At 37.8% G+C, this 20,691-nt stretch overlaps 1 protein-coding gene across 1 annotated transcript in view; it reads left to right on the forward strand.

Moving 5' to 3' along the window:
* LOC134531087 (muscarinic acetylcholine receptor DM1) overlaps positions 1 to 20,691 on the forward strand; it is a 104,218-nt gene that overhangs the window by 58,236 nt on the left and 25,291 nt on the right. The window contains exon 5 of the mRNA XM_063366662.1: positions 329 to 422. Coding sequence (XP_063222732.1) covers positions 329 to 422 — 94 coding nt within the window. The remainder of the gene's footprint in view (positions 1 to 328; positions 423 to 20,691) is intronic.

A 20,691-nucleotide genomic window follows, 5' to 3' on the forward strand; every position in this document is an offset into this window, starting at 1 on the left:
GGATCCCGCTCAACGTTTCGACATTGAAGCTAAATAAATTAGTTGTTCGTTGTTTTAGTAAAATATGGCTGCTAGGGGAACTCTTTAAACTAGTATTAATTTAATTTTGAGTTCTCGGCCGTTTTGTTGAATATAATTTTAAGTCGAAATGTTTTTGGTGGTGATAGTTTTAATGTGACAGTTGAGAGGTTTGGAAGGTGGCTGGATGAGGATGTGCGCGGTTCGGGAAGGGACGCGGCAGCCAGCCGGTGTGTAAGTGTTGTTGCAAGTGTGTTGATGAGCCGGGTGTGAGGGAGATGTCGAGCCGGCAGGGCCGCTGGTGTTGCAGCGACGAGGCGGTGGACCTGGAGGACTGGAAGAGGTCGCGCTCGGAGTCCAGCACGGCCGTGGACGAGATCGACTCCACGTACATGTCGAACGCCGTCTGCACGGATCCGCGGCACTTCGGCCATCGCGTGGTGAGTGCCGCGCCGTCGACAGCCCGGGCCCTCTGTCGAGCAGCAGTTTCATTCGTGTAATTATATAGGTAGAGACCGGAAAAATTCGCGAATTCATTTCGCGATAGGCTAAAATACAAATAGTTATACCTCACTGCTGCCTCTGCTATTGGCTCGCAACTCACCTGGATGACTCTGTGCCAATTGTAAACACCAAACCAAAGCTTTATCGAATCGCAGGCTGCTACGTTGGGACGTCTCACAAGACAGCAGCCAATGAGTATGGGTGACATTTGACCGAGTGTACGTAGAACTGTGGAGTTCATCCTACAGGTCATTGAACCCGCGAATTTTTCCGGTCCCTAAATATAGGACTTACAAGATCCGCGTTGGTTATGGCGAAGAAGGAAACGTAAGTATTGACTGTAAAACATGAAAAAGACACCGCGCTTCTGTGTTCTATATCGATACTGACGCGTGCTTGTAATCCCTCTAGTCATAGATAGTTTTCAAGAAATTTTACACTAGAGCGAAACGCCTGCGTTTTACAATCACGAAGGCTAAAACGGTTTACGAATAACTTTAACTATTGGAGATACTGGGACAACACCAAGCTTAAATGCTCGGGTGAGATTACGAACCCAGTATTACTGCGAACACTATTTTGTAGTGACACAGTTATTTTCATGTGCATGTAAAAATTTTCAAATATATGTAATTTTACATGTATATTTATGCGCCTTGCGTTATCAACCGCGGTTTAGATGTTAAATCTAACTAAAGAACCGGTCAAGGGCGAGTCGGACCTGCGCATCAGGGTGCCACACCGCCACACTGTGCAGCGCTTAGTTCGAGCCCGACCCACACTTGGCCAAATGTTATTTTTTGTTGTTGTTTGGATTTTAATCACACTAAGATTGACTGTTGCATATATTACCCTTTTTACGAAAGAACTTAATCAATAATAGTTGAAAATTTTTAGTTATCAAAACCGCGTTATTGAAAGACATTTCTCACACATTTTCAAGAGAGTCAGTAGGAATAATGGGAATACGTGGTACCAGTGCCATCTCTCCTTTGGCTCCTCCGGTGATAATGGTGGCCAGCACAATATGCCTTTTCAGCTTTGTGTTGCGTGATCGGGTCTCACCAAGGAGAAGGATAGGAAGTTGCCAGACCTTACTGTGCGTATGATCGTGTGGGGGACATAGAGAAATGACACACACTTACTGTTTGTATGTCTATGACCTCTCATTTTCTGTTATAAAAATGAATTTTACCCTTTTTACACTCTAAAAGGGATTCATTTCATAGTAATATGTGGCATATGTGTGTGTTAGTCCAGGTTGTGAGCTGGCTGTGTCAGCCAAATCCGTTTAGTGGTTCGGTAGTCAAGGAGTAACTAAACACACGCGAACTTTCGCCTTTATGATATTAGTAGGATACCTGCAGTAGCATCCTGCAGAGGGGGAGCTGCGGCGAGTCGCGCGTGGGACGACCTCGGGAAGCAGGGGTCACTCCCGCGGGCCGCGAGGCAGCTGGGCAACCGCCCAGAGCGGCCGTTCTGTTGGGGTGGGAGGATTTGAGGGGCGAGAGGTAAAAAAAATAACACAAAAAAATTGAGAGTCTGGAAAAAAATGTTTTAACGCTTTATAATATAAAATCTTAAACCAAATACTTTATAAACAGATTTAAAACTCATTTAAAAAATATACAGTACATAGCCGTAGCAGGAGACTGTGAAGAAGGGGAGTCCAGTTCACCAACTATGTATTTATTTATTTTTTTGTAATTTTTCTTCATGATTGAGTTATAAAAGAAAATTGACTATCACACTAAAATCTCATTGAATAGTAGACCTTTGAAACTCCCAAGTTTATACATAGAAATTGAGAAACTGAACAATTTACATTTTGGTTTCGATTTAAGTGTTTTAAATAATTTGTTCTTGCGTCAATTGTTTGATGACATCGTTAAAACAAGTCATAATTTCATAAATGTAGTAATGTTATTAAATACATGAAATACTTATGTCAAGTTTGTATGAGTGTGCAAAATGGCATTGATTATAGACAACTTGTATTGGAAACATAATTCCTCCCGCTTTAGTGTATAGGGTGTGTAGGAGAAAATATATTGTTGTAGCCCACTAAGGATTACAATAATCCTTCAAAAATAATTTCTCTTTAAACTTACATAGCTAAGTTGTTGTAATTTTCTCACTCTATCTTTGCATGTTTTTTTTTTCTTTTACTACAATTAATTTTTAATACGGTAGTTATAGCAGCCGTATAAAACTGCAACATCAGTTTATTAAATATAAATAATAAAAAAGACAAACAGCCTATTTCTTAGAAAAACTTTAGTATTTAGTAGCAAAATGTGCTGTTTTAAAACAGATAGTAAATAAGCATAAATGGGCAGTATTACGTGATGCTTGGGGGGAACTGGAACAGGAAGGGTAAGGCGACAGCCCAGAGCGCCGGCTGCCTGGAGCCGGGCCTGAATACAGCCAATAACAACGCCGCAGAGCTCGTGTCCAGCGCAGGGGCGTTCCCTGGCATGGCACCCAGGCCGTGAGATCGCAAAGCAAAGAAGATAAAGTCGCAACTCAGTGCTATAACAAACGGCTCTTATTTTCTTTGTTAATCAACAAACTGTGCGGTATTTATCAGTAGCCTAACAACCTAAAAGTCATTAACATTTGGAAAGAAAATGTTGACTAGCTTGATTTTTTTTCTGGGAATATTCACCACAAATGTTTCAGATAATCTATTTTCCAATACGGAACAACCAAATCACTATGTTCAAGTGTTTTATATTTTGTGTCAAATCTTAAAATCTGCAAAGCCACAAAGAATAAGTGTTGAAAATCATAAACGCAGTTTAAACTGCAAAAATACTCACGTGCACACGTCTGCACATGTGCACATGGCAGCAATGCTTATTTCATTGCTACCAATTTCATTCAACATTTTTAAAATAAATTCCAAATTATAATAGTTTGCAATTAGTTGTACTCAATACGTCACTCTATTAATACACCACTCCATAAATTCTGATCTAATAATGTCTGTAAAATTACTTTTTTTATTTACGTCATTATGTTTAGTAAGTTTCTTAATATTTAAAACTTAATTATTGATGTTGGCCTTTTTACAACTACAGAGTTTTTTAGTGGCCATATTCCTCGTATACCGTTGCGCCCTCCTGAGTGAGACTTCAGGCCTCAGGCAAGCAGGTCTCGGTACTACGATGTTCTGGTATCTGGCCATTGCCCGCAGTACCAATTGGGTATCGGATGCTACAGAACTGTGAAAAGTCACGTTATTTACACTTAAACAGTCTAAAATTGATACCATTATACATCTGACGCGCCCTGAAATGCAGGACGCCGAAAAGAAGATTAAAGAAAAAACATACGACGAAACCATATGCAATATCGACAAAAGGCAGTCTGTGCCAGCAGCCAATGAACGAAAGACATTAGTCTGTTTATATATATGTACCCTGAGGCATAAGACACTATGTCCACTCTTGGACAAAATGCACTTTCAACGTAAACTTGGAAGTTTTTATCTAGTAGCATATAATACTAAGAACTACGATGTCGAAAATTCACATATTTAAATGGCTCTCATGAGAAATATTGTTTTTGTGACATAGTGGTACATATATGTAAGTGTGTGTGGATCCAACTCATAATAGCGCAATTTTTGCTGATCTCTGTGTGTTTCATTTTGTATTTAACGTGGCGTAAATAATAGGCTACCTATCAAAGCTACGACTGCAATACTTTTCCTGTTATTTTTCAACGTAGGCTACGTACTCAAGGAAATAAATATTTACGACAAAACTCTTCTTATTTTAGTTGGGATCGTTTCGGTTGAGGCCGTTATGGGAACTAGCAAAAAAAACCGTGGTTAGATGAAGATGTTATTCAAATGTGTGATGAATAGGTGATAGTTCGGGAGTCACGAATGGGATAGTTAGCCCTACCGTGTATGTAATTTTAAAATTGGAATTTATCACAGGCGCAGATCATAACGTGATTTCATGCACTTTTTTAATGTGTGGAAACAACAATTTGAGCCTTATACAGGAAAATATACGTTCAGGACGCTTAATATAACAATAATGAGTTAAGTAAGATAGATTATCTTAAATCACAGAGGCTACAAATTTCTTCACCTGAGATTTTTACAAAGAATTTATAAAGTTTGATTTTATCTTTATAAATTTTTATGATACTAACATGTTAAGAAAAAAAAATCATGACATTTTCCTTTGGTTGTTCATGAATTCCGTTTCTCGTGGTTATTTCAGGAGTTCTTTAAGTAGCTTCACACGGACGTATGGTGTACTTACACAGGCGGCCTCAGGAATGTGTGTTTGTTTCCACGTGACGTCACGTGACGGGGTTCCGCGCGTCTGTTCCGAGAGTGCTGCAGCTCAGGCTGTGACCTCGTGACTTCGACCAATGGGGAACCACTCACATGATTGCCCTCTGTCCCCTGCCCTGCCGCCTCGACTTCGGCCCGTGCATCACCTTCTCCCTGCCACACACCTGCCCGGGGTTTAATACCATTTCTTGGACGTACGCCATTGCAATGCTGCTCTGTTTGTCATGGAAAAAAATTCAATAAAGCAAATTAAGAAATAAAAATGAAAACGTAAACCCACAGAGACAAACATAAATCAGCTGATGTCAAATAGATAAACACAATTATGAACTTAAACAGGTATTATGGACAACTCAACGACTACAGCACAGACGATCACATTCAAACTTAAATATCAGACAGCACGCGAATTCAGTGTAAAGAATATAGTCATGAAAAAAAAATAAAAGCACAGACGAACACAGTGGGTTAACAAGGACGAGACAGTTTCAGTAATAACAATAGACAGGTAGACAACCAAACCTGGTCAGCGCAGCTAATGTACGAACACAACGATGAAGATGAACAGATATGTATAATGGAAAACAGAATGACGACAACGCAAACGAACACAGTACGTTTCCTATGACAAAACAGTTGCGACATTTCCGTCAGTAGGCACAAACGGATTGATATTTTTATTTATTTTTTCAATGACAAACAAAAAAAAACCTGCATTGGCGTATGTCCAATAAATTGTGTTAAATCCTCATTGCATGAATCATTTAAATACTGTACACTTGTGCAAGTGCGCTTGCTTTGCAGGGGAGCTTGTAGACTTCAGGCGCCTGTGTCATATGCGACCGAGACCTGCGTTTGTGTCTGAACTGCAGTACTTTTCAGACGTTGCTTAGGAATTCGAACTAAAGATATTTACTCTTATCGTGACCGAATTAATAGGAACCCAAAAGAGCAGCTGTCTTTTCTCAAAGTTAACCAGATCAACCGATACATCGTAAAAGGTGCTCCAGTTATGCGAACCACTGTCAAATTTAGCCTTGCGCTACATTAATCGAGGTAATTCTCAAGTGCATTCATTGTAGATCTATCATTTCACGTAGTACTTTACAAGCCCAGTTTTTAGAGTCTGGCAAATTCTCGCGAAATAGACATCGTTTCAAAGCTGCTGATCTTGTTAAGACTACCTATTTACAATGCGTGTATAACAGATAGTGGTTGAATCACGCTAGATTAAAGTTGGACGAATAATTGTGTCTCAGACCAGTTGCTTTTTCAGACATTACCGTTGCAGGGTATGTTGCTATAACTAGCTATTTCAGTTAAATTTTTATTTTATGTGTTAACATCTTAGCTCTCCGTATACGGCATTTGTAAGGAGTGATTTCGTTAATGGAACGGAAGTAGCATGAAACGGAAATGTGTAACCACATAGTTGAAATCTGGGGCGGATGCGACGAAATAAAGTTCACAAAGCCAAAGAAAAACTTTATATTATTAACTATTTAATAAATTTGAACACGATGGGCAGTATTCAAATAACATTCGTCGTTGAACTTGTCGAGAATCAGGTCCAAAGCCGAAGTTGTTTTTTTTTTTTTTTCAGTTCTTTTTCGCTCTTATTGGGGACTTTTTAGAAAAGTTGGAAATTTCGGCCTGCTAATAAAATTATTCGATCATCGACGTAGCTGCTCCGGCTAAGTGTGATTCCCGTCAAGAAATGTAGTTGAATAAACAATTTGCGTAGCTATATTGATCACGCACTGCATAATTTTAAAGAATCCTGCTTTAGATCTCGTGTACGAGTTTCGTATTATAAGTAAGTGTATTTGCAACATGAGACCACGTGAATTTTGCTCGTTCCCGAGGTTATAGGGAGCACATGTGTAATACCTTTGAATATATATATACTGTATAGAAGTCGCCAGCCCAGGTTAAAATTTCTAATACGGTTTTGAGGTAGTTGGTTAATTCACCGCCGCAATCGCCACCATCTCTAGGGCATCGACTTGTGGTGGTCCCTACCGGACAAGTGTCGAACTCTTCAAACACCCCTTCCCCCTCCTGTTGAACGACCTTGAGCTGCAGTGAATGATAGCTGAGGGGTGCGGGGAATGAAAGCGGGTTACAGAGCTGCGCTCTAACGCGTAAATAACAACTAAGACGATACAGGGCGTTACGGCAGCGCACTGCAGCGGTGAAGTTCCCAAGCTGCTCATCATACACTTCTGTAAAACGTAGAGTAAATCCTATCCACTCGCGACTTCTATACAGTATATATATTCAAAGGTAATGCTTCAGTAACCGAGGCTGCCAGGCGGACAGGTACAGGGCAGCAGCTGGCCTCGGGGCTGCGTGTCGCCCTGCATGGCCGATGTGCTCGCGGCGGCAGTATTGAACCCGGGACCTCGGGCCGGGACGCACTCCAAGCCGGCGGGCGGGTCGCCATGACGACGCGAGGCTGTGGCCCGGCGCGGGAGGGAGGGGAGGGGAGGCTGTGGGGTGGTTACAGGCACGGAGCTTGAAATAATTGATTCCCCGAGAGAGGCAGGGGGAGAGAGAGAGAGAGAGAGAGAAAGAGAGAGTGATCGTGTGTAGCGGCGCTGCGGGGAGATACGGTAGGTGTCGCGCGGCTGCATCCGGTATCAGGGCGTCGCGGCGAGAGGCAGACAGCGCCGGCAGGGGCTGGCAGGGGCCGGCAGGGGCTGGCAGGAGCCGGCAGGAGCCGGCAGGGCGTGACAGCCGGGCCGGCCCCGGTTCACAGACGGGCCTACCTGGTTTGTGCCCGGAGCGCCACATTTGAGGTGCGCAAAAAAAAAATAGGACAAAGAAATTGAGGGCCAAGAAAAATAAGTTTTTTTTTAACGTACCGTAATGATTAGATTTTCAAAAATTATATGTCTAATTCTACAATACTAAAATTTAAATCTCAACCGAAAGAGATATGCAGGTTGATTGTCAGCCTATGTCTTTGAAAAAACTTTAGTTTTTAATCCATAAACTGATTGTAAATAAGCTTTAATTTGTAATATATTTGGGGGAGAAACTGGTAAAGGAGTGGGGTGGACAAGGTTTATCTTCCCGGAGCGCTAGCTACCTGAAGTCGGAGCCTGGGACCAGGTCATCATTCAACACACTTCCATTTCACGTTCACCATCAGACCAGTCTCGTTTGAAGTGTCATAGCATTGTAGGTATAAATACTTGACACCAGCAGTTAGTGTTCACCATTTAGTAACACAATGAGAACCCAGTCACAGACAGCAGTTCCGGAACTGATCATACAATTCACAGGAAAATAAATTATTTTATACAATACAACATATATACGTATTAAAATTTTAAAACATCTGAAATAAAAGTTGATCTTTTTTTTTTCAATAATAACCCATTACACAAAACATTTTAGTTTTACTATCGACAGTCCTGTCAAAATCAAATGTCACCCTGAGCAAGGAATCATCAAAGTTCAAGTTTGTTATTTTACATTACTTGTGGATGCCCCTGCGATCTCTGGCACCAGCTTCCCCCCCCCCCCCCCCCCCCCAGGGTCCAGGCAGCTGGCGTTCTGGGCCAGGCTCGCTGCCCGGGTTTGGGGGGGGGGGGGGGTGTCTGCGTGCGAATACAAAATAAGAAAATCATAGGAAATTAGCTTCTGTATAGATAATTTCATGAGGATTCTTTTAATACTTAGTGAGCAACAATATGTATTTCCTCTCCTTTACAGCCCGACATAGTTCATACACAGAGCGGCAGGAATTGTTTTTCCAAGTCGTCCATATTTAATTCCGGTTTGCACACGTGTTCCTGCAAGCATGTCTTTCATACAAACTTGACATCCGTGTTTCGTGGATTTAATAACGTAAGTATATGTGTATTTATGACTTGTTTTAAGGAAATAATCAAATAATTGACTTAAGAACAAAGTAATAAAAAACAACCAACCAAAATATTCGAGCAATATCATGACTTTATTTGTAGGTACTTGTAAAGGTTGGAGTTCTAAAAGGTTTGCTATTCCCTGATATTTTATTTAAGTGTGACATTATTTTTTTAAAGTTCAGTTATAGAGAAAATTTATAAAATAAATATACAAAATGGTTGTATTGGATCGCTCTTCACAAAATTCTGACCACGGCCTTGTCTGTGCAGATGATCTTTAGCCACCTCCCCCCCCCCCCCCTTCTCTTCCTTTACCAGTTTCCCCAAACATCATAAAATTGTTCAAATTCAAGCTTATTTATTATCAGTTCTAAAAAAGCACATTATGCCACTAAATCCTAGGGTTTTTTTTGAAGACATAATCTGTTTGTCTCTTATTAAAATTTAATTAATAATTGTTGCAGTTATATGTGGCTGTTATAACTACAGTAAAAAAACATGAGTTATAGTAACCTGTGTATTGTTAAGCGAGTTTTAAATATATTTCTAATGTTTTTGGTAAGGCTTAATATTTTTAAGTGCACTACAATATTTAGCATAATATAAAATTTTCCTTTGACATGTATTTTTGATAATCAAATCATTACCATTATTTTTCACGTCCCTGAATCTTTTCGTTTTATTTTAGAGAAGTTGAAGAATAAGACACAATTTTAAGCGCTGAACCATCCGAGAAGCTTCGTGTAAGAGTTAAACAAAGACACTCTGAAATAACTCAGAATTCAAAAACAAACAAAAATGGTCATGAGTTGAAGACACATGATCATAAGTATACGATGCTGAAAGGGAATAAGATAAGCCCAAAAATGAAAAATGTTTTATGCAGTGTTATAAAGGTGACGACTTCGAAAATGTAGAATTCTAGAAGTTATAGTGGCTGCAGATGTCAGCCAAAACACTTTGCAAAATAATTTAACGCTACAAGAGGAACTAGAAATGCAGATAATGCAAGACAATGAAGAATAAGCTAAACAAAGAGGAACTACAAAATATATAGATTTTGAAAAAGTATTTAAAAAATGGTGAAGTACGAAACTGATGGAGTGAAAGGAAAATACTTGACTATGATACATGACTATTTATTGACGCACAGACCCACAAGTGTAGAGGCGGAAAGAGCATCTTCTACAGCTGTCTACCTATGTAGTTCTTTAAGAAGTAGATTAGGAGATAACACAATAAATATCATTTGTTTTTTAGGTTCTTTTTTCCAAAAAAAAATTATTAAAAAACTTTTATAATCAATGTCATATTCATTATTATGTAATGTGTTGTGTAGTTGGTTAATTAATAAGAAGCCATACTACTTAAAATAATTTTACTAACCAGAATACTTACTAGTAGTACCTACTACCAATTATTCATTCTTATAATTTTATTAAAATTAGTTAAATTATTGACAAAATTAACGTTGTATTCATTGAATTTTGTAAAAAAAAAAAAAATACCTACGCGGGATCGTTCGAGATCAGCACCAATCCCGCAAATTTACCGCGGGATTGAAATGACTGCGGGGTTGCAATTCCTAGCCACGTCACACGGTCAGTTCACCTTATCTTCCTTACTTCCCGGTTTGTTTCCGTCAGCTAACAGATATGTACTAGGTACATTGGTAACCATGGAGAGTGCAGCTCCCTGACAGATGACACATAGACATCCACACGGGAAAGGAAAAAAAAAATTGCAACGGCCGCGTCACTGCACAGGTATTGTAATAAAATCTATTAACTATGACTTCTACGAAAGCAGAAGGAAAACAAAAACGCAGTTTTCAGGGTAAATATAGGAATGTCACTAGTATCAAAAAAAATTATCTTCAGGATTTTATTATTACTTCACGGAACTGCAACGCTATAAGAATATTACTCTAGTTGACATTAACAAGCATCGCTCAAATATAGTAAACCGTAATTTTTATAATTGGACTCAAGTAGTGATGTGAGCGGAGCAGCGATAACGGGAGAATGGAGAGGGGATATGCATGCACACGGCCCTCACACTCAAATCCCTCATGTCAGTGTCACTGTGACAGTACCAGTGTCAGCTGCGCAACGCGTTAGTATTCACTGTCTCACCAACAAAAGATTGAAATTGAATTAAATTGTTTTACCTTTAACTCTTCACAAGAGGCCTTATTTATATCCTACTAATATTATAAACGCGAAAGTTTGTAAGTATGGATGTTTGTTACTCTTTCACGTAAGAACTACTGAATGGATTTGAATGAAATTTGGCCTACAGCTAGATTATAACCTGGGTTAACATATAGACCCCATATTAATATGAAATTCCATCCCTAAGTGAGTGAAAAAGTGATAATTTCATTTTATAACAGAAAAAAATCATAGGTCATAGACATACAAATAGTGAGTGAGTGTCATTTCTCATACACATAGTAAGGTCTGGCAAATTAATATTTTTCTCCTTGGTGAGACCAGTCCGCTTAGTGGAGCTCGCAGTGGCTAGCAAAATAAAGGCGCTAATAACAGTTTTGTTCTTAACTTCGTCAATAGATAGAGTTGCCTTGAATTTTAAACGCACCATCGTTTGATGCGTTTGTCGTGTCTTTAATTTTCGTTTGTTTGTGCCGTATGCGTTCCTATACCATTCATCCGATTTCGATGAAATTTTGGTGATTTGTTATGCGCATGCCCATGAAGGTTACTGAAACGGTATAACTATTTTTCAATAATTTGAGCACGAATCGTGTCAAAAATGTGTTTATTTCATTTTATATAGCGGCACTTCGTCTGTTTTTGTTGTATAAGTGCGCACGCATGATACAATTTATTTAAATATAAAATAATGGCAGAGATAGAGTGATATATATATATAGATTGAGATAGAGACGGAGAGATAAGTTGAGATAGAGCGAGGTATAGAGAATGAAATGGGTTAGATAAAGAGATATACCTATAGATGTATAGAGCTATATAGAGACTTATATATAGAAGATATAGAGATAGTGGGAAGTATATATGTAGCTATAAAGAGATAAATAGAGATAGAGAGATACATATATGTATATAGATGTAGATAGAGATAAATATATAGAGAGAGATGGATAGATGATTTGTATATGTGGAACTACTTCAAACATATTACAAAACCAAACTGAATGAGGCATTGCAATGCAGGCCGAGCATTAGCTAGATAATGGAATCTTTTCAATATTAGTAATCTCTTGTTTTTCAGCTTTTTTCTATATTGCTTTATAAAGTCTAAATTACATACAGACCAGGTAAATAACTATAAAATGGCAGAACAACGTCTGTCGGGATCTGAAAGTGATATAAATTAATTTTCACACTTGAAATTCATATTAAGAAGACAATTACTAACTACACCCTGTGTTCAGCCCGGGCAACGCCGGGTATTGCAGCTAGTATTACTATATGTATATGGTTTTATGCTAATTAGAAATTATGACTGTAACTATTTACTGAAAAACCTTTTTCATGTCTAGAAAGAACACTGCTTTTTTATCACATGTTATAAGTTCCTTTTGGAACGCTCCACCTTACCATCACCATCCATTTTATCAGAAAGAGCTGTAATCTAAAATAAACCGAGGAAATTACTCCCAAATACTTCAGAGGTGGTAATTCATACAAAGAACAGCCATGCACTGCAGGAGTAAATTTACTCTCAGGAAAAATGCAATCCTCATTATAGTCTCATCGCGTAAGACACAGTTGTCTAAATGAACACAATAAAACCATGCCTTTCACACAGTTTTTCAACTGATGTTGTTGATGGGCGAAAAAAGAAAAAAGACAATGTATTCATAAAGTAAGAATTTTGCAGTAACATTCAAGAAAACCCCTGATCGGACATTTGTTTATTTAATTTTGTACCATCCCTACTGGCAGTCGTTAAGACTTCGGTAGTGCGCAGGACAAATAAAAGGATATCACTGAAAATATATGGACCAACCCCCTCACCTGCACTATAGTAGGCAAGACTACCGCGTATGGCCTACAACATACTTGCAGTGATAACAACATATAAAAATAAAAACAATCAGATATACAAAAACAGATACAACATCGAAAATACAAAAACAAAACTACACAATAATCATAAAAAACAAAAACAACTAAAAACAATAATTACAAAAATACTGCAATAAAGATATTAAATAATAATAATTAGGGGACAAAACATTCAAGCATATCCACAAAAGAAAAATTGTATCATAGTGATGTAGCTATGTAAAATATAACAAAAGATGAAAGTGAGAAAATATAAATTTATTTATGGGTCATTCAGGTTAAATTTATTGCAATTAGTGATGAGACGGTTTGGTTAACTTTTTAGCTATTAGAAAAGTAAAGGGTATGGCTAATTAAACATAGGTCCCAATTAAACATAGCTCTTACTCGATTCGTACCATGAATCCCCTGAAACAATAGTCCGGTTGGAAAGTGGTGAAGGACCCAGTGAAGGTGGATTAGAGCATCGAGCATTAGTTCACTGGGTAACAAGCAAGAGTGTTCTATCCTAGGTGCTCAGCAAGTTACCTTTGACCTCAAAGGGACAAATGTAAATCATGGCTTAACAAAACATAAACAGGCTTTACAGACATTAAGCTCACCATCTCCTACCAGGACTCCTAACTTTGTCATAAAATGCCATATAACATCACCTAGTAGAGTTGCAAATACAACAACTGTGGCATAGGCTTGCCACTGTATTTTATTTCTTAATTATTGCATTTATTTTATGATTATTTTAGTAAAATTAGTTTTAGTTAAATATGTTTATAATTTAGTTTATTCACTTAATTTGTTAATTATTTTATTTACTTATGGTAAATAATATATTTAATGTATCAAGTATATATCAATAATATAATTAATATATAAGTTCACAATGACTTTGAAAAGTCTCTGGAATCAGCTAGAAACTCGGAGAAAAAACACTTTATTTTAGATTTATAGTTAATTTTTATGTAACTTTTAAATGGTTATGTTTTATATTTATATAATATTTATTGGGTTAGCTTATACACCATTGGGTAAATCACAGAGTGACATGAAAGATACTATACTAGTGAAAAGCTGTAAAAACATCACCGACTGGTCAACTGAAAACCAAGATGGCTTTATCATTATATCCGTGGGGACACACAACCAATTTGAACAGTTTTTGGCTTGTTTAAGCAAATTTTAGCATCGAGTGTACCCATCAGTGGTTTTAACATTACATTTGTTTACATACACAGCTTGATGATTCCATTGGTAAAAAGTAAAAACACTGACATGGGCTAAATTTATATTTCCTACTGTTTCTCTTGGTACCCCCCTCGTTATAACAGGGTTTTACTGTAATTAGGGAAAAAAATTATAGCACAACCAATGTGTCTGAAGTGGGGCTATTCCTAGTTCCCGAGCAAGTAACCAGTAAATTTTGAAGACGGTTTGCTTTTGCCCAAGTAGAAAAGCTATGGTTAGTAGCATTATAATCTAGCTACTTCTGCTTCTACAAGAAAATTAATAAAGCAGTCAGTCAAAACCTTGTTCTTCCCTAGCTTGCTCAATTGTTAACCACGAATTTTTTTGTTGATTCTTGATTCAGTGACTCCAACTTCCTTGTTCGATTGTCAACAAGAATAGGTACAGGTACACACAATAAGAAGCACGTAGGTATGTTTTGTCAATGTACACAACTTGCCTAACAAGACTATTGACAATCTTCACAATCTTCCATTTCTTGTACATATCATCCTCTCTAAGATTCAAGGTCAGAATTTCGATCAAAATCTTCTTCCTTGACCATTTTTTTTTTTCAGTTAAATCCCAGTCGCTTGAATTAATGTGGCAGAAATTCCTTGTTATGAGTCTAAAAATCCGTCTTATAATGACCCAGTTAGTTTATTTACGGTTGGTACATCTTTCCAAACAGTTTAAAATTACTTACGTTTATCCTCACAGCATGCAGCAACACAGATTACTGCCCTTATCACTAGGTAAATTACTTTATTAAAGATTTATTTTGTTTTTATAATCGGAAATACTTGTTTAGGTTTTCTATCGTTATGTAAATAACAATAATTTATTCTTTCAAAGGGGTATTCAGGCAGTTGCAACATTTTTATGAATATAATTTACATTGTTTCATGCTGTTTAAGTTCTTATTTTTTTTTTTTTTTGCTTTGTGGTGAATAAGTCCCTAAGGCTTATTATTGTTTTTGCTTTGCTCATAAATGTGTGTTCACAAATTTTTTAGGGCATGGTTCTTGGTTTAAAGGCGACCATATGCAATAGTTTTCCACGTGTGTAATATATATATATATATATATATATATATAGAGAGAGAGAGAGAGAGAGAGAGAGCGAGAGCGAGACAGAGAGTTTGGTAGCCGTAAGAAAAGACTCTGAATTCAGTGAAAGTACTGTTGCCGTGCAGTGATTGCCCCATATTTTTCTGTGTGGTTTTGTGGTTGGTGGTGGGGCCACGCACCAGCCACTTCCCTGCATTGTGGATGCAGCTGCGTGACGACCTCCAGTCATGTTGTGGTCGTGGTACCGGAGGGGGTTGCAGTCGGGTAAAGGCTCAAAAATTAATATAGTCATGTAGTTGAGAAGCAAATTTCACAGCTGCGGTCTTAGCAGCCCCGATTTAAAAACATTTAATATGTTATTTATAATTCATTGTCTGTGTTAAGCCCGCAAAGCGATTTTAAAATTTGTTTTTTAAAGTTTGTTGCTACAAGAAAAAAAAAATTCTTTAAAGTAGTACTGAAACGTCTGACAAAACGAAGATTTATTAATGATATTTGTGTACCGTAGTTACACACGAACTCATGGTACAAGTTATGGTATTTGGGAAAAGTATGGAGCAGATGTCAGAAATGTAAAAATTAGTTACTGATAGTTGCAAGCTCAAACAATGTAAAATAATTTTTTCCCATCTATTTGGATACTATTTGGTGCAAACTTCATGCTGAAATAATAAGGTTCATTGAACTTGATATACTAAAATTTAAATTTTTAGTTTTGTAAAACGCGAATTAATTTCATAATTTCAGTTGAATTTTGATGCATTGCAGTTGAATTAACTTGCATTTCAGTGTTTAATGGAGAAATCACATGCTTTTCGGTGTTATTTAAGTTTTATCGCAATTCACCATATAATCTTGTCGCTACTAATTAGTAATGGCTGAGCAGTATTTGACAAAAAAAAATACAGGTTTTAAATACATTTTGTAAAGTTCTAAATACCGCCATTTAAAAATAAACTAAAACCAAAAGGGAGTTCAAGTACAATTTCACGAATTTTCTGCAAAGGTTTTGACCCAACACAATAACTAACCTTCTCACTCTGCAGTTTATTCTGATACTTCAACAGAGTGTTCTTCTTGGTAAGCTGCAACAAACAATAAGCATTGTGTCAGCTGGCATCCACGTCTGGCTCAGAGCACCGCCCCGTACTGCCAGTACTTCCAGTCTCTGAGACACTGTTACCTCCGAATACTTCTCGTGAAAATCTTTCTTGATATCTTTAATTCAAAATTAAAGTTCTCTATCGATCCATTCAGTTTATCACCAATAGCCTGTAAATAGACACAGAATAAGTAAACCAGCTTCTCTCTTGAATAAACAGCGTCCTAAGCAGGGGAGCTGTTAAGTATAGTAAGGGAAAAGAATATGTGGTGAACTGTGATAAAACCGAAATAACACCACATGTCAATAACACAGACGTGCACTTTACACACCATTTAGCACCGAATTGTAACTAAAACTGTGAAATAAATCAGCAAATTGACAACAAAACTTAAGTCAAACAACAAAAGTTAATTTTTTTACTATCGTCAATTCATTAAATGTAATTATTGATCATGCCTTTTGTACCAAAATTTATTAGCTAAATAGATTGGAAAAAATTAGCATCATGTTGTTTGATCTTGAATCTCTTATTAGTTACATATTTTACATTAATCACGCTGGCATATTTTTCATTCAAACACCTCAAATATACCGATTTAATTTTTATTTTTCTGAGAAGTGCTTTTAAATTATTTTATGTTTTAAATGCTTTATGTGACATTCAAAATAAGACTATTATGGTGAAATAAGTTTTAATAAATATAATATTTTTATTTTTGTTGAATAATACACCATTTTTATGAATATACAATAGTAGTATACGAATGTATGTTCTGGGACTGGCTTCTGGCTGTGGATTGATGATTGTCGACCGCCATATTAGATTGTGACGTCACGGCGGCCATCTTGGATGGTTGTGACCTTGACATTTGACCTAGACCTTGAATTTGATCCTCAAAAATCGCCAAAATCCGCCAAAATTGGGAAAAATTTGCCCAAAATTCCTCAAAATTCGCCAAAATTTCCATTTCTGTGGGAAAAAGTTCCGCCAAAAAATCTCAAAAAATTCCACAAATTAAAAATTTCTCTTTTCGAGGGAAAAATTTCCCGTTTCGAGGGAAAAATTCCCGTTTTTAGTCCTTAAAAATCCCAGCGGCTGAAAATTCCTAAAACTGGCTTAAGCATCCTTAACTCAAGCCAACATTAAGCCATTTATAGGATTATGACGTCACCGTTGCAATTTCCGTTACGCCCTCCATCTTTAACTTTTTTATTTATTATCCGATTTTAATGAAAAAAATTTTAAAATTCATAAAAAAATTAAATTAAAAAATTTTTAATATATTTTTTATAAAAAATATACTTTTTAGACACGGAGTTCGGAGTCCTCGGTTCGAACCCGACGAGGTCGAAAAAAACTAAAAATGGCGACAGGCTCCTTCCACCACGGAAGTCACCTACAGACTAACCTACCACCACCAATAACAAGGTCAACTAGTATGATGTCATGTCCGCCATCTTGTCTTCGTCTGCTGGTAGCCATTATCATCTTGTTATCGTCGGCGAGAGTGCGCTGACACCATGTTAGTTTAATTCTTATCCGCTAGAGTGCAGTAATCATTTATTATTGCTGTCACCCGCCATCTTGTCATTTGGCCGCCATCTTGGAATCGTGTAATTATTTAGCTAGAAATTCGTAAAAAATTCCAAAATTCATTAAATAAATCACTCATTAATTTACAGATTGATTCGATCAGTTTCAGTCCTTGGTTCGATACCCGATCGATGCAATAATGTTTATTTTGATGTAAAAAAATAATAATTTCATTATTCCATGTTCAACATTCTTAAAGAGACATTAAAACCTTTACTGTCATCATCATCCTATAAGCCACCAACACCAACATATTGGTAATTCATAATTTTAATGCTAGAGATTCGGGAAAAAGTTCAGATATCATTAAATAAATTTCCAATCAATGTACTGATTAATTAGATCGACTTAGGTCCTTGGTACGATTCTGGACGATGAAAAAAAAAATATCAATTTAACATAATAGTAACAGGTTCGAGGAATTAAACACCACAAGTTCTTTCACAAACATAATATTTATTACATAATTTCTTTTCTACTACAGGATCACTTACGAAAGCCAGCAAATTTACAATCATTTAGTTCCGCAGCGGTGTGAAATGACTAATTCTTAGCTCCAATCGGTTTATACTAGACAGAGTCCAGCCAGAACCTTTACAGACATAGTTCTCCTCTTCTTGACAGAGTTTCTGGATACCGTTTTTAACAGTTTGCTTCACATCGTCAGAACTGTAAATTACTGCAGCCGATGTCTTGAATGCACACTTCTTCACTTTGTCATCTAACGGATACGGCTTTCCATATAGACAGTCCAACCACAAGTTATATTTCAAAGGTCCGTTTGTCGCTACGTCATCAGTAAGCTGATTGATTATGTTCTGTCTAATATCATCAAGAAAAGTACAAATGTCCTTCAACTCACCGAACGTATTTAGATAGTAATAGTCTTTCAACGTTCCACGAAATGCAGACTGCGCCAAGTAGAATCCATTATCGTTTACTTGTAATGCACCGAACACAGTCTTAGGTTTAGTTCCATGTCCAGACGTCATAGCAATCGGTTTCTGCACATCTGTTTTTTTGCTTGTACGCTCACGAGTCTCCAATCTAAAGCGAGGAGTCGAAATGTTGACAGGTAGTTCAGCAGGAGCACAGACTCCACCTTTACTTTTTTTCGCATGATGTCGCAAACTGTCAATTCGAGTAAACCATTTAAGGCACTCATCACAGCGAAACTTCATTCGATAAGGATTCTCGTGCATTTGCTCCGCTCATGTCTTCGTGCATCATGGGAAAATGCGAACGACGTATCACAGTAGCTGCAAGGATACCGTGGTGATGAAGACGAGCCTTTCAGACCTGATCCAGATACAGGCGTTGCAACAGTAGTACCATTTCCAGGCATACTCTTATGCACATCGATGCATCGTTGTTGCGCCGAAACCTTTACTTTCTGCCGCACAGCAGGACCTTTGCATGCCTTCATGTGCGTTTTAATATTATCTTTTCTGGCAAACTGCTTATGACATTTCTCACAAACAAACATTTTACGATATAGGTTCTTGGCACATTCGCTTCTCTCGTGTCGTCGAGCATTGCTGCTGTTTGAGAAAATCTTGTCACAGTAACAACACCGATGTTCGTTAGTTGTTGTCGATTCCGCATCCATTGAAGCCTCCATCGAGGGCGAAACGAAGTTCGTCGAGTTTTCCTGCACAGCCAGCACTACCGGCATTAAAGTCTCTTCTGCTGGTGGTATCGCGTCTGATGAAGTCTCCTCCAGTGTTGTCGCCGTGGTTGTCAACGGAATCTGCTCCTTCTCCGTCGTAGCTGTCGTCAAGGTTCCCGTAGTCGACGGTACAACCTCCATCGAGTTCGACGTTAAAGACGGTAAAGATGCCATCGAGGTCTCAAGAACAGCTAATTGACACGACTTATGCACCAGAAGAAACAAACTAGACGATCCTTACACCGCCGACGTCAGTAACAAACTGAGCGATCTACTGTCTAGGACTCGCTTATATACATGCACCGTATGGAATAATACGCTAGTCAAATCAAGAACCATTTACAATAATACTAGAGTCAAATCTACAAATTAAAAAAGAGGATCATTTGATCGAAAAAAAAATTCGATCTCTCCAATATACACCAGGCTCCAAGAGCTACAATTCACGTCATCAGATCCATCTACATTTTTGCTCCTATGCTTCAATTGACCATTAGCTGCAAGCGCTCCAACAGCTCCATCAGCTCCAACACGTAATTTACGCAATGTACGCACAATACATGCAATTTACATGCAATAAATGTAATGATCACACAGTACACACAGGAAACGGAACGTACACACAGTACACACAGGAAACGGAACGTATACACACAGTACACACAGGAAACGGAACGTACACACAGTACACACACACAGGAAACGGAACGTACACACAGTACACACAGGAAACGGAACGTACACACAGAAAACGGAACGTACACACAGTACACACAGGAAACAAAACGTACACACAGTACACACAGGAAACGGAACATACACACAGTACACACAGTACACACAGGAAACGGAACGTACACACAGAAAACGGAACGTACACACAGTACACACAGGAAACAAAACGTACACACAGTACACACAGGAAACAGAACGTACACACAGGAAACGGAAAGTACACACAGTACACACAGGAAACAAAACGTATACACACAGTACACACAGGAAACGGAATTATCACACATACAGTAGCGGAAACACACAGGCTTAGTTGGAAATCAGAATACAAGAAATAAATACACTAAATTTTTACTTTCAATATTTAATTACTTCTCAACATTACACAAATACAAGTAAAAGAAGCCATTATTGTATGTAGCCGGCTTTCCTCAGTTCTTTGAGTATGAAGGATATTTCTTTGATGCACGAATAGTTTCCTGCACAAAGCGAGCCATGTAGAAGTCTTAGCCGGTCAACCAATA

The sequence above is a fragment of the Bacillus rossius genome, chromosome 1 (genome assembly GCF_032445375.1).
Source record: "Bacillus rossius redtenbacheri isolate Brsri chromosome 1, Brsri_v3, whole genome shotgun sequence".
NCBI lineage: Eukaryota > Metazoa > Arthropoda > Insecta > Phasmatodea > Bacillidae > Bacillus > Bacillus rossius.